This window comes from Strix uralensis, chromosome 1, assembly GCF_047716275.1.
Source record: "Strix uralensis isolate ZFMK-TIS-50842 chromosome 1, bStrUra1, whole genome shotgun sequence".
In the NCBI taxonomy this organism is placed as follows: Eukaryota; Metazoa; Chordata; class Aves; order Strigiformes; family Strigidae; genus Strix; species Strix uralensis.
In genome coordinates, this window is record NC_133972.1 from 150548859 (window position 1) to 150562788 (window position 13930).

At 36.6% G+C, this 13930-nt stretch overlaps 1 protein-coding gene across 8 annotated transcripts in view; it reads right to left on the reverse strand.

Annotated features, from left to right (window-relative positions):
* The window catches only part of STK3 (serine/threonine kinase 3), a 170767-nt gene that overhangs the window by 78981 nt on the left and 77856 nt on the right, over positions 1-13930 (reverse strand). For 6 of the 8 annotated variants that reach the window (XR_012631028.1, XM_074885159.1, XM_074885212.1 and 3 more), the window contains exons 9-10: positions 12246-12438; positions 2883-3058 (exon numbers count right to left, since the gene is read on the reverse strand). Coding sequence is in view for 7 of the 8 variants with exons in the window: in XM_074885159.1 (XP_074741260.1) it covers positions 2883-3058; positions 12246-12438 (369 nt within the window). In the remaining variant the exon portion in view is untranslated. Of the gene's footprint in view, positions 1-918; positions 1452-2882; positions 3059-8689; positions 8791-12245; positions 12439-13930 lie in introns of those variants that run through there. The other 2 variants (XM_074885168.1, XM_074885203.1) reach the window with 2 other exon arrangements.

The following is a 13930-nucleotide window of genomic DNA, read 5'->3' on the forward strand; positions in this document are numbered from 1 at the left end:
ATACATAAATAACTATGTATTGTTTTATTAAACAGTAAAATATATTAGGAATAGGATAAAATATCACTGTGACCTAAAGCAAATACAGCATTTGGCCACAAGAATTAGCTCCCACTTCTGTAGGTCTCACCTTATACATAGAAATAAGCAAACTGATTAGTTGCAGGGATTTATAAGGATTGTTTTTTCCCTTGTCCCTTCTCCCTTCCACCTCAATGGCATTTCTGCTTCTCTAGTTCATGCTGTAACAGACACATACACTAATAAACTTCTAAGTCTTTCTGTTCGATACACTTGAACAGATCTTCTTAGCATGGCACTGTCATTCTGCCCTGGCTCATAAGTGCTTGTTGGCTGCCAGCACTGGCATGCTATGTATGCCTTACAAGGGTATATAGGTAAGAAAGAATAACGGTATCACTCAGCAAGTGAGTTTGGTGACCTCCAACTTGCAGTGTCCCTCCTCTTCTACATAGAAAGTTGGAGTACTATTAGAATATGTTAGCACTTAGTTAGATTTTAATCATTTATTTTTCAGTTCTAGTGTATCAATCCCTTCTTTTAATAAAATTATGACTGCTGGCATTTACTCTTAGGATCCCTTTCTAGATCCCATTAAGGCTAATTCCAAACAAACTAGAATTATTTAGTACAAAAAGTTTCCATTATTTATCCCTTTCATGAATCATTTATAGACTTCATGTCAGCAACTGAATACATTCATGTTGATCTCACAAAGAGTAGACGATATATTATGCATGCTGCCCACTGATTTATCCTTTCAGAAAGTCTCTTGCAGGCCACTTACCAATACTGCCACTTGCTGTCTAAAATATAAATAGAAGTGCTTCTAGAATATATAAATAAATAATAATTGTCTATGGTTCAAACCAGCAGGCTGTTAAAACCAGTATCCTCTGTGACATCAGCTTCAGAGAAATGTATTCTTGAGTGGACTGCTCTGAAGCAGTACATCTGTCATTGAAGAAAGAGTCTTCCTAAACTCTTTCTTATGCTGGCTTATCTATGGAAGTATTTGGCTTTCATCATGCTTAGAACAATTCTCTCCCCCAACTACATATATTGCCCTTGCGAATAGTCATTTGCCTTTTTTAAAATCCTATTTGGTCTTCAATCAGAATAATTTTGTAGCAACAAGCCTTACAACGCTGTCTTTTTAAGAAGTCAAGGATAAACTGCACTTCATGTAACTTCCATGAGACACTGGAACAGGTTGCCCAGACAAGTTGTGGATGCCCCATCATTGGAAATGCTCAAGGTCAGGCTGGGCAGAACTTTGAGCAACTAGTGGAAGGTGTCCCTGCCCATGGCAGGGAAGCTGGACTAGATGACCTTTAAAGGTCTCTTCCAATCCAAACCATTCTGTGATTTGTGGATTCTGAAGTCTGACTTGCAGGTCTAAAACCACTAGCAACAAAGAGAGTAGTTGCCTACAACAAAGAGAGCAGTTAAGTGTTTGAAGATCAGAACTCCTCAGGTTTGGTTCTAGGACAAATTCTTATTTCAAGAAGGCAACTGCATATGTACAAGCAATGTCAACAATTTCCACAGGATTATCCATGTGCAAATTATTAACAAATAAGCACTTACAGCATCAGGATCTTAGCATTTACAAGAAGAATCTTTTTTGTTTGTATTTCTTAACAAGTAATGCAAAAGATAGGGTGAATTTTAAATTGTTTCAAGGGCATTTCTATTGACGCTATAATACTACTTAAATAATAGCCAGTTATTTTCCAATGAATAGTGCAAAGAATTATTTTGTTAGTTATCAGGATGACGACTACTGCATTTTATGGTCAAAAAAAAAAAAGCCTAAAAAAACCCCACCCAAACCAAAATCCAACTTAATCAAAACTCTCCAGCAGAAACAGCTTGTTCTGTGCTATTTAACTGGCTTTACTCCAGTAGTTTAAATTTAAGAGTCAGCTTTTTGTAGAAATGCAGTAAGTGAAAACTGGGAAAAAAATCCCACACCTACAGCTGTCACCTAAAATTAAACACAACATTTTTCTCCAAATCCCAAGTGTACTTTCAAAAAGGTGCCATGTGATCATATTTAGCTACTGCACTGCAGTTAACATGTTTAATCTACAACAGATAAACTGAATTCTTTCATTCAAACATGTAAAAATTAACAAAGGTAAAAAATAGATCTAGTTATCTACAAGTTTCTAAACAGTAATTATTTATTTCACTTTAAGAGCAACCTATAACTTAGGAACATTTTCTTTTTGCCCCTGTTATAATTTGCAACATAGGCAAAAAGAAATAAACTACACATATTTTGGAGGAGGAAAAACCCCACCCTAAAATAGACATACTAGTGTTAGATAGAATCATTCTATGTAGAAAGATGTACACTACTGGAATATGACCAACAAGCTGGCTTGTGCAAAACAGTAGGTGATCTTAACCATCTCCAAGGAGATTGATTAAACTGCTCCAATCCAGTTTAAAATGCTTAGCATTTTACTGAGATATTCAGCAAACTTGACAACAATATTCCATGCCTACAGCAATTTATTTTACTTCTCTAAAGTAGAACTGGGTCAAAATTTGAAGTTGATATAACACATACATTATAAAGAACCAAAACTACTTCTAAAAAAAAAAAAAAGTAGTTACAAAGAAGTATATTCATACAGTCACATACCACTCCTCATTAAAAAGGTCCCATGTTAAGCAAATGTACTTATTTCAACAACCAGGATGAGGTGTTCAGATTAAATAAGTGGATGGTATTCTTGAAAGTTTACTTATTTTACTTGTATTAACACAGTTATAGAAAGGGATTAACTATTTTTGGCACATACAAAATAAACAGCATGCAAGAAAGTAAACAATAAAAATGTACTTACGAAATCAAAGTCTCCATCTTGAGGGACTTTCCAGTTATCAGGGAAAACATTTTTGGATATGTGGTAAGGTTCATGCATGTTCTGATTACAGTTTTCAGGGCTTTTATTCTTGGAATCTTGCTTATCAAAGTAGTCCATGAAAGAAGGTCTTTGAACTTGTGGTGAAGTAGCATTTCCTTAGTTGAAAGAAAAAAGAAAGAAAAAGTTAAAACTATTTAAAGATTAAAGACTTACTGCACTATAAAATAAACTCCATTTGTTAATTCCTTGGATTTTACAGAAACTAGTACAGTCATCTGTATGTGGTGCAAGTCTCCATTTGTCCCCTGAGGATCTCTGGCATAAAAGCTCATAGCCGAAGAATGATATTTTTGTACCAAGATACAATGTGGAGAAATGTTCAAGACATTCAGAGTTGCACACACAAATAATAGAACAAGTTACTTCATGCGATATCTATTTGTTGTTATAGAGACTGAATAACACAAGGTGCTAAGCATCCCTTTGGGTGCTGAATGCCCCTAACTTCAAGGCCTGGTCCACAGGCACTTGTAGGAAAGCAACAGAGTTCTATCAGTTTCACCAAAGGTGCAATTTAAAAAGTATTTAGAAAAAGAACTTGCAAAAAACAACTACACAAACTGTGTCTAGACACTGCTTAATTAAATTCATTGCCAATGAGGATTCTCAACAAATTAATGGGATCTCACTCTACAGATGGCTGCAAAGCACCCTATCTCCATGGTGTGGAAACCCTGAGGGATTTTTGTCATCATCTATGCAGCTGCAAAAGCTATGAAGCAGACTGACATCAGCATGAACCCCCGTTCTGTTATCCTTTTCATGACACTAAAAAAAGTTACCTACAACCCTAAATGACTGAAATTTGGTTTTATTTGTGGGATTTCAAAGCAAATTAATTACTATATAGAACAATACATAAAACATAAGAAATGCTTTAGTAGCTCTACATAATTGTCACCTCAGAGACTATGTTCTGCATAGCACTGACTCATGAAATGTGTACTTGCTTGCAGTGTAATGCATTCTACATAGAGAAATATGAAATACATTTCCACAAGTAAAATATGAAACAGGATGACAGATATAAATAACTAAGCTGGGAAAAAAAACCCAAGAAAATCCCAAAACACAACCCACAGGTAGAACTATACTTTTTAATTATAAGCATAATAAAATAATTACAAATTTTTATTTGAACTAGTTGTTTGAACAAATGAAAAGGTAAACCACTGGAAATATCTTTTGAGCTTGTGCTTAACATAGTCACTAGAACTTGTTGATCATCTTATCTGGCTTTACATTTGTTTTTATTAATTCACTAAGTGGGTTTTTTCCCCCTCCTCTTTCACCTTTTATTTCATCATCTCTTCTCATTCCCTCTGTCTAAAGATTTTTTTCACTAATTCTAATTTTGCTGCATGATTAATAGTGGCCTATTTTTTTTTCATTAATGCTTATTTTTGTACTGCCATCTTTTATAGCATATTGATTTACTTGTTCTTTTCTTTCTGCTTTTTCTACATTATTCTGTTCTAGTAAGACTTCTTCTGGCTTTTTTAATGTGTTCTTCTACTGTCTAGCTCTAGGAGGTAGAATTAAAAACAGAAATACAATGCATTTTCTTATTACAAACTTTTATTACTTGCTGGTTGCTGCCTAAAACCCCTGAAACTATTTGTACCAAAAAGGTAGGACACCACATCGCTGGCCTTTCACAACCAATTTTTTATTTCTGCTGAGATGGTTGTACTTAAGTTTCATCTTTGAGACATACTTATAAACAAGAAGATGACCAGTGTCACTGTTAGAAACTCTAAGCACCAAAATGCAGGTAAGATAGTCTCCCCCCTCTCATGTAACAGAAAATAGTAAAGATTTTCCAAGCACTGCTCTTAAGTTTTAGAGCTAATTATAAATATCTTCCTTATATATGTAATAGAAGACTGCCTACATACGTAAAACAAACCAACTCCTCCAAATTCTTTGCTGTCAAATGCATATGAAGTAAAGTGGGTCAACAGGACTGAAATTACTCCAAAATGAGCAAAGCACATCTATCTTACACTTTGAGGACTTGTTCTACTTGTTTTGATAAATAAGAATTTAGAACTCACTTCTGATTCCAATTTAGTATGCAGGTAGTTAACCCACTTACAAGAAAAAGAGCTGCTTACCTTCACTGCAAATATAAAACCTCACAAACAAAACCAGAAATGCTATGCCTGCAAAACAACAGGTCCAGAGGTGATTCAAGGTTTGTTTTTTCCCCAGTGTAAAAAAAATGAAGTATTCATTTAAAGACTTATTTTTAAGGTTTTATTATATATTTACAAATAATAAATGAAAAAAGAGACTCTTCTTTAGATCTCTAGCTAACGTAGTACAAGTTTAGTTAATATTCATGGAAAATGGGAGAGGTTGACATCTACCAGTTTAAAGGCCCCATAAAGGCTCCTACCTCTTTGTCTTGACTTTATAAAACATTTAGGCTCTATATGTCAGAGCAAACTGATGTAGGCTGCACTTTTTTTGCAAAATGTAAGGTTATTAGAAGATCATTTTGGCCTGAAGGCACTTTTTCTAACTTTCATGAACAACAGAGTAATAGTATCTTGTCAACTGTCTTTCGAGAACCAAGAAATTTAAAAGTACAATACATAAGGATTCCTTTAAGGACAATTAATTCACTCAAATATCCAGTAAGTTACTTTTTACACAAGCTATATATTTGCCACAAAAAATCTGCAGCACAATAAATATCACTCCACACTTGCCCTGAAAACCTGTTGTGGAATAGACTGTTTCATTCTAGGAGGATTTGAATTTTTCAGTTCTTCTCATTTTTCTTTACTCTTCAACAAGAGATGATCATGCTTTAAAACGTCTGACACAGTTTCAACATTTAAGAATATCAGTCTCTTATCATCCCTATACTTGTCCCCTGTGGGACTTCAGGAGGGCTTTGGGAAGAAAGCCACAATAAAAACAGCAGAAATTGCTGGCAAATCATGGAACACAGAGACCACCATGGACACTGAAAACATACATTCTACCTCAGACATACCCCTGATAGAGATACAGCCAATGGGGATGTCCCCAAATAGTTAGGTAAGAGAATTTCTTCCAAAAAGTATGCCGGATAAAATGAATGAGGCAATGATAACACAACCCCAACTCTATCACACTGCTTCAAAACTGTATTGTAACTAAAATAAATAATTCTAAGCACACATTTAAAAATAAGAAGAGATGCACATTCCATTGTAATGCATGTTTTGATCAAATTCAATTGATGTCGTCTATAAAGAAAAATGCTTTTGTAGTAATGTATTTCCAACAGAAAAGTATTATATTAATATTAAATTGATTTTAAATCCATTAAAAAGTTCTGCTGTTAGTTGTTAAGTTTTAATACTCTGTGTTGGGCTGAGCCACATACACATTCTCCCATGCTGGTCTGGCTAACTCACAGCCTGCTTGTTGACAAAAACTCTTGCCTTACTTTGTCATGTGGAACCCATCTCTCCACAGCAGTCTCTGATCCTCAAAGAGGGCCCCATGGTCATAAAAGTCAAACCTTTGTCAACAATACTAGAGGCACAACCAAGTGTTGACCTATTCATTCCTCAAAGGCTTTCCCTTCACCATCGTGATCAAGAACATCCTCATAACCCTGGAGTTACTCTTGAGGTCTCTCTGAAGGTCTCCTCTGGCAGTATCATTGGCACGCATCCACGTGGATGTGTAGAAGGAGACAATAGTCTAAGCACTGGACAAGCCCTGGCAGTCTTTCAGTGTTGTGGGGCTGGCCCTGTGGTGGTGTTTTGTTTGTTTATTTTGGGGGGTTTGAGGGTTTTTTTAACAATTTCCTTTCTCTCGCTCCATTACTACCAGGGCACTGGACCTCTTCCTCAGCTGCAAATCTACAGATGCAAGCTTTCCTTCTTTTGCCAAAAGCCACAAACTTTTGCTCCACAGCTTTCCCCATCCTGGGGATCTCCATCTGCCACTTGAATGATGAATATTTCCAGCTGCTGCCTCTTTGGTAAAGTCAGGGGATCAGGCTCTCCTGTCTGCAGTGCTTCTGTGAAGATCCTGTCAGTATCTTTATTTCCTCAAAATATAATGCTTTGTCAGTACTCGAGTGAGAAGCTGCATTGGAATCAGCTTTTAGCCTTCTTTGGACTATCACCTCTACTACAAAGGGTACAATAGCTTATACAACAACATGCACTACATAGGGCTTTATATTTCATACATTCCTACCACTACTTTCTCACCACACAAGGTGGCCTGCAACACAGTGGCAGTAATTCTTCTGGGAAATGAAAGACAGGAGCTTTGAATGCAATAAGGTTGAGAAGAGCCTAGAATTCTGACCTCAGTCTCTGCCAGGCACACTTAACAGTGAACTACCATGTAGAAAGCTGTCACAGCCACCTCCTTCAGCCATATTTTAAGTAGAAATTGTGACTGAATTTTACAAGTGGGCGAGTTCTGCTGCTAATACATGCCTATTAGACAACCAGCTCAGAGAATTAGAGGTCACTGTACTTAGCTTCTGAGTTGCAAGGAAGCATCAGCAGAAACTAGATCACCAGTTCCTTAGGCCAGAGCAGCTGGGAGTCTACCAAAGGTTTTATCTAAAATATGTGGGACTACAGACAGCTGTGTAACAAAGTTGTTACCAAGTTTGCAGTTTTCACATCACAGTGACTTACACACCCGAGTTTTCATTCAAATTCAGGCCTCATTCAGCCTTTTGTTTGTTTGTTTTATAATATACCTATTTATCAGAAATAATTGCAACTGCTGTTTAAATGGAAAATCCACATATTTTTCAACCAGATGAAGCCTTCACAGACTTTTTGAAGGACTATAAACTCAAGTTTAAAGGATTTTTAATGGGGAAAGGCTTCCAGCACAAAACATTGCTTTGCTTCCTGAGAATAAGACTTGAAAAACTGGGTTTTGTTCTATTTTTCCACCTTCTGGAGAAAAAGAAAAAATATTCAATTACACTACTATTATAAACCCATTAGTCCATTCCAGCTGATTTATACTTTATTTCTGCTTTCAGCAAAAGAAAGAAAATCGATGTTAAGCTAGCACTTTGTAACAGCTCTTGAAGCAGAATTGGCAACATGATGTTTTTCTCTGAAAAAAATTCCCATTTGTAAAAGATTCTACTACTAGTGACATAAATAAACAACTTTATTACTAATCTCATGAGAGGGCTCGAGGACTGGAACAGGCTTGGAAACACCTGTCATCTCTTTCTATACATAAAGGAGTAAAGCACTAGTACACCTGCACATGGCATCAAGCAAACTGTCTTAACGTGGGCACAGTACACATGCTTGAACAAGACTACATCCATGAAGTATCAACACGCAGGCTACAGCACTGCTGAAACCAGCCCATAATTAAGCTTCCTTACTGAATTCATATGAGACCTGGGTCATAGGTTGGTGTAAAACACATATCAATAGCTTCTGCTTTTCAGTTGAAAAAACAGCTGTGAGACTTAGGCTTTCTAAGAGTTATGAAGCGTCACTCCAGAGCTACCCAAGCATCCACCTCCTATCACAGAGGGGACTGACTTATAGTATGGTACAATCTCTTACACTGAAATCACTAAAAAATAATAAATAAATAAACCTAACTCCTTAATTGTCCTTTTGAAATGTATGTTCTGCAGCATGGTGTATGTCCTGCTATAATCAAGGATCCCATTACACAATAACACAAGAAAGTTCAGCAAGTAAATGCTGGAACCAAACCTGTTGCTTGCCAGCTGAATGATGAAACCACCACTTGCCATCAGGCTACCTCCAGTTTGCTGGCTTTCCTTCGCTGGTGACACAGGTCTCAAGGCAGTCACCTATGGGGGAGGAGGGAGGGGAAGGTAGCCTGCTGTCCCAAAGATTTTTTGATAAGAAGGAAGAATGTGTTCACAAATTATACTGACTAAACCTAAAACATTTCATGTCTTATAGGGCAAAAAGTAAAAACAAAAAAACCTGACCAATTTTCTACATTCTATCTGTCAAATGCCACCTCATTAAGTTCACTGTTCTTTTAATATTCATTACCAGCCATGAGCTATCTAGAAGCTTCACTGAAGTCTGAAGCAACAGTTAGAATCCCAGAATAAGTCCAGATGGCAAGAAGAGGCAACTTGTTTGCCAGTCCAAAGCAGACGGCAAATATAAATTTAACAGGGAAAAAAAAAGAAGCGGGGGGAGTGTTAATGAAAAGGAGGAAGGAGAACAATCAGAAGTACTCTTAGTGCATCAGAAAGCCCTAACACTAAGCCTTGCCAAAAAGCCACAAAGGAAATGCAGGGAAGCTGGTCTGAACATTGGTCTCTGAATTGAGATACGAAAAAGTTTCTACATGAAGATAAGTACAATCCAGGCACCTGAACAAAAGTAGTACTACCTTCCATCAATCCACTCTTTCTTCCACTCGATGTTAAACTTCCTAAAGTTAAGCTCTGTCTTCCCACCTCTCTGTATTCTGCATTTTTTTTTCCTCCTTCCAGGTACATACCGCATAGTCTCTGCTCAGAGCATGCACAGGCAAACTAAGTAAGAAGGCATAAATGTTGTTTATTGCTAGGCTGTATATTGTATGTTGGGGTAGGATGACAGGCCTCTTTTTGTTCCAAATCCCAATTTTATCTGGGCACAATTCCCTATTTGTGAAAAAAGTATGGTTTTAGTTATTTTCTGTCATAGCTCCCAGAGGCCTCTAAGCATGGGCACTTATAAATAAAAACTTATTATTGTTTCTTATTTTGTCCTTGAGCAGGGAAACAAAAGGCAGAAGGAAACAAAACATGAAACTAAACACAAGAGCAATTAAAAAAAAAGTTTGTCATAAATATTTTGTGTCTCTAGGAAGGAAATTAAATCCCTCTTCCCTAGTTTACTACGTTTATTTCTCCAAGCTTCTTTCTTGCAATGTTCTATTATTCAGAAGTATCAAAGAGTACTTTTAAGCTACCTGTTCTGATTTATTATCATCAAATCACACAAACATCTAGAAAGCACCCACCTTGCTTATAAAAGTATGTTGGAAAAAGCAACCAATCTCCAAAATCTTGTGTCTCTGACAAGCACAAATAAGTACAAAAATCTGTGTCTGCCTCTCAGGGAGAGCAAGGATTTGTACATTGCTATTGCTCCTGTTTCAGCCAATAGCACATGAATCACAGAACCAGAGGAGGACCAGCTACAGTGGACATGATTTATATTTGTTTTCAGCTGAGAGATATGGAGGTCCCATCCTTGAATGATTTCTAGTTTTTAATCAGTGGGTGTCTAATGCAAAATATAATAAAGTACAGCAAGTAAGTGCTGGAACCAAACCTGTTGCCTGCCATTGGAATGATGAAACCGTCACTTGCCATCAGGCTACCTTCAGTTTGCTGGCTTTCCTTCACTGGAGTTACAGGTCTCAAGACAGTCACCTATGGGGGCAGGGAGGGGAAGGAAACCTGCTGTCCCAAAGATTATATATTTTTATTTTGCAAGAAGGAAGAATGTGTTTAAGAATTATACTAAATGCCAAGGTGTAGAAAGGTAATTCCATTTCTAACTACAGATTGTTACTGGAATCAATTAAAAATTGGAAATAACAGTACATTTTAAAAACAATGTCTCCAGCAACATAGGAAATAGGACACAGATAAGAGATTGCAGTGCAAACCTAATAACACTTTTTTGATCTGTTTGGCATACTAACAGGTATTTCCTCTCAGCATATATAGAAACTATATGGATAGCGTTGTGCGATTTGGTATTCTGCTTACATAGAACTTGCTTATTAAGCCTGAAGTGATTTGACAGGCTTCACAGAAACTGCACTAAACACTACATAATACTTCCACCCTAAGAATTACTTTACTATCCTTTACTTCAATTTTTATTGTAATATCTTTCCCTCTTTTTTTCATCACTCATCTTTTCCTTAACTTGTTGAAATTGATGATTTTGAGATTGCTTGTACCAACCCTCCATTAGCCTCACAGTTTAATAAGCAAATACTCTGTTTCAGCATGAAAACAAACTGAAGCACATACTGAGTGTTTTCATAAGGTGAATCATCCTACTTAGACTAATCACTAATCAACAGGTATGTTAGCCATCTCATTGCCGAGAACACTAAAAAAAACCCCAAACAAACCAACAAAACAAACCACAAAAAAAAACAACCAACCAAAAAAAAAAAATCAACAAAACCCCTCCTTCCTTCCAATTTGCTGTACATTAAACCAGAAAGAAAACATATTCCTGCTTTGCACTTCCAGCTAATCTTGCACAAATTATATCAGGCATATATGTGCAAACACAAATGCAACTTTGTTTGCTATAAAGTGTTCTACCAAGTTATTTATTTGGCACTGATTTCCACTCTTGAGACATTAGTTTCATATATTACCTCCCTCCCCACTGGCCCCAAACAATTGCCTCGAGTAAACACTACATTGTGCCTCATGAAATCAGGCACCTACAGCTTAAGTTAGATCCATCTATCAATGCTGCCCATTCAAGCAAATAATTCTATTAAATTCAGTGGGCCTCATTCTGCAGTAGTCTTCAGCCAGATAATGAGCACATCAGTATGTAAGTATAAGTCAACTATTTAACAAATATGTATTTATCCATATTTCAGTGTAACTTGTAATTTTATACTTCAAAACATTTGCAATTTTTTTCTTTGCTACATACTCTCCCACATGCTGCTAAAGTCAATTTAGACTTTTTACGTAGGCTTCAATAATCTTTTGATCATTGCCTTAAATCAAGCATTATTGAACTACATTCCAACAAACATTCAAATAATAACAACTCACTTGTAAAATAAAATTTTGCTAATCAATCAGGAGTTACAAAACAATTTTGCAGCAAGATATGTACTGATTGTTGACCCTATGGAAAGTCATGATGAGTTCCCAGAACCACTGTCACTGAAGCGGCAGCTTCTCACATAGTCACATCACTTCGGTTTATCTCCCAAGAAACTGGTCCAAATGTATGTGGGAAAGAAGACAAAAAGCAAGAGACAAGCAGTAGAAGGGAGAATTCACAGAATGATAATTTTAGAGTTGTCCAGAGGGACTTAGCAGAACACCAAAACCAGGCTTCTCCTTTGAATCTCCCGGTTTTCTCCACAAACTATAAAGAGCGCTTACAGACACAAATACCCCTCTCCCCCTGTTTTAACCACAGAACTTGACACTTAAAAGCCACTGATGATGCAACATTCTCATGCAGTATGAGAAAACATATTACATTATTAAAAGAAAAGGAAAGTAAATTAACAACATACTTTTCATGGTCCCATCTTCCTCTTCATCGTCATCGCTATTTATTACCATGGTCCCCAAGTCTGATTCTAACATAGTACTGTTGTGTTCAATCATCGTCTGAGCGCCTTCACTCATTGTGCTTGTGGCCCTCATGGTACCAGCGCTCTCTGAACTGGTCTTCACCATGGTGTGAGAGTCCAGCTCATCTTCATCCTATGGAGGAACATTTGTCAGAATGCAGCAGATCGTTTTAAAAAAACAGAGTTGAGCAGCATGATTTAGGTGCCTCTACATTAGTTTCATATCTTCATGTGACCTAGTTATACTGCTAGACTTCCAGGTTTAAAACTTTAAAAAACATTACAAAATAAAAAATGTTTCATATAAAGGAAGAATAAAAGGTTTCTTCTTTCTCACAGATGTATAGCAGAGCAGATGTGGATGTAACACAAACGTGGCCCACACACCCACTTCACATCAGCATCGAGTTTTGAATATCTCGGTGATTTTCATGATCCACTATACCTTTCTAGGTTCCAAAATCAGTACCACAATTTATAGAAAGCAATTTGGTTGTTTTGCAATGGACTGTCACCAAGGATTTGTGCTGATCACCCTTAACTAAGTATCATGCCCAGCACCTCACATTACAGCACTCAAGATGACAGACTTCAGTTCAATTTAGCTATTAAACAATCCTCCAAAATAGTTTGGAAGTCCACCACAAACAGAAAATCAACCTGGCTTACTTCAAGTATCTAGTTCTCTTTAAAAACTTCTGTCACAAGAATGAACAAAGTAACTTGTTGATACTATGGAGAAAAATATCTACAGAGTACATGCTTAACCACTAAGTGGGTGGGGAAGCTAATATCATGAAGATATGCAGTAGCATTTTAGATTGGTGACAATAATGGGCCAGGAATGTAAACAGAGAACTAATGACAATCCAGTTAATGAATTACAAAATTCATACGGAATAACAATATTTGAGAACCTTAATGGGAAATCACACAGCTTTCCAAAGTTTGATTTAGATTATATGCATAATACCACAGAATTTCAGGAATAATGTGAAGGACTACACACATTTTCTGTATGAGCAAAATCCAAGGGGAGGAAAAAAAAAATCTAGAACATTCTGCTTGTTGATTATATAAGAAATAATACCCATCACTGTGAAGTCACTCTATGTCATGTATTTAAAGTACAAATGCTACTTTCACCAATTTTATAACCATGTATGCATGCACTTCCTCTGCTGTGTCAGAACTTGAGTTCATTTATAAATGAACTTTATCCCTGATTAGCAAAATATTCTAGCTACACATCTTGAAAGACTATTGTATAACATTTTTATTTTTAATTTGCCCATTAGAAATATCATGTACTTTGCTACGTGTAACATTAAAACAAGATTTCACTCACATTTCCGCTTTTAATCTTTGTATTGTTTTATGTATTTTAAATTTTTAAATATGAGAGACTTGTAAGGGGGGGGGGCGGGGAATGACACTGACACAGGATGAGACCAGAAAAAATAAACGTAAGTCTCAAAACCCTATAAGGTCTGACACTTTCTCACTGAACTTGTTCCTTTCCTTTCCTGTTATTCCCTGACACAGCAGACAACTTGCCTCTAGTATAGATATATGTGCACGAGCCAGCTACATTGCCCGAGTGATACAGCTAGTAGCAATACCAA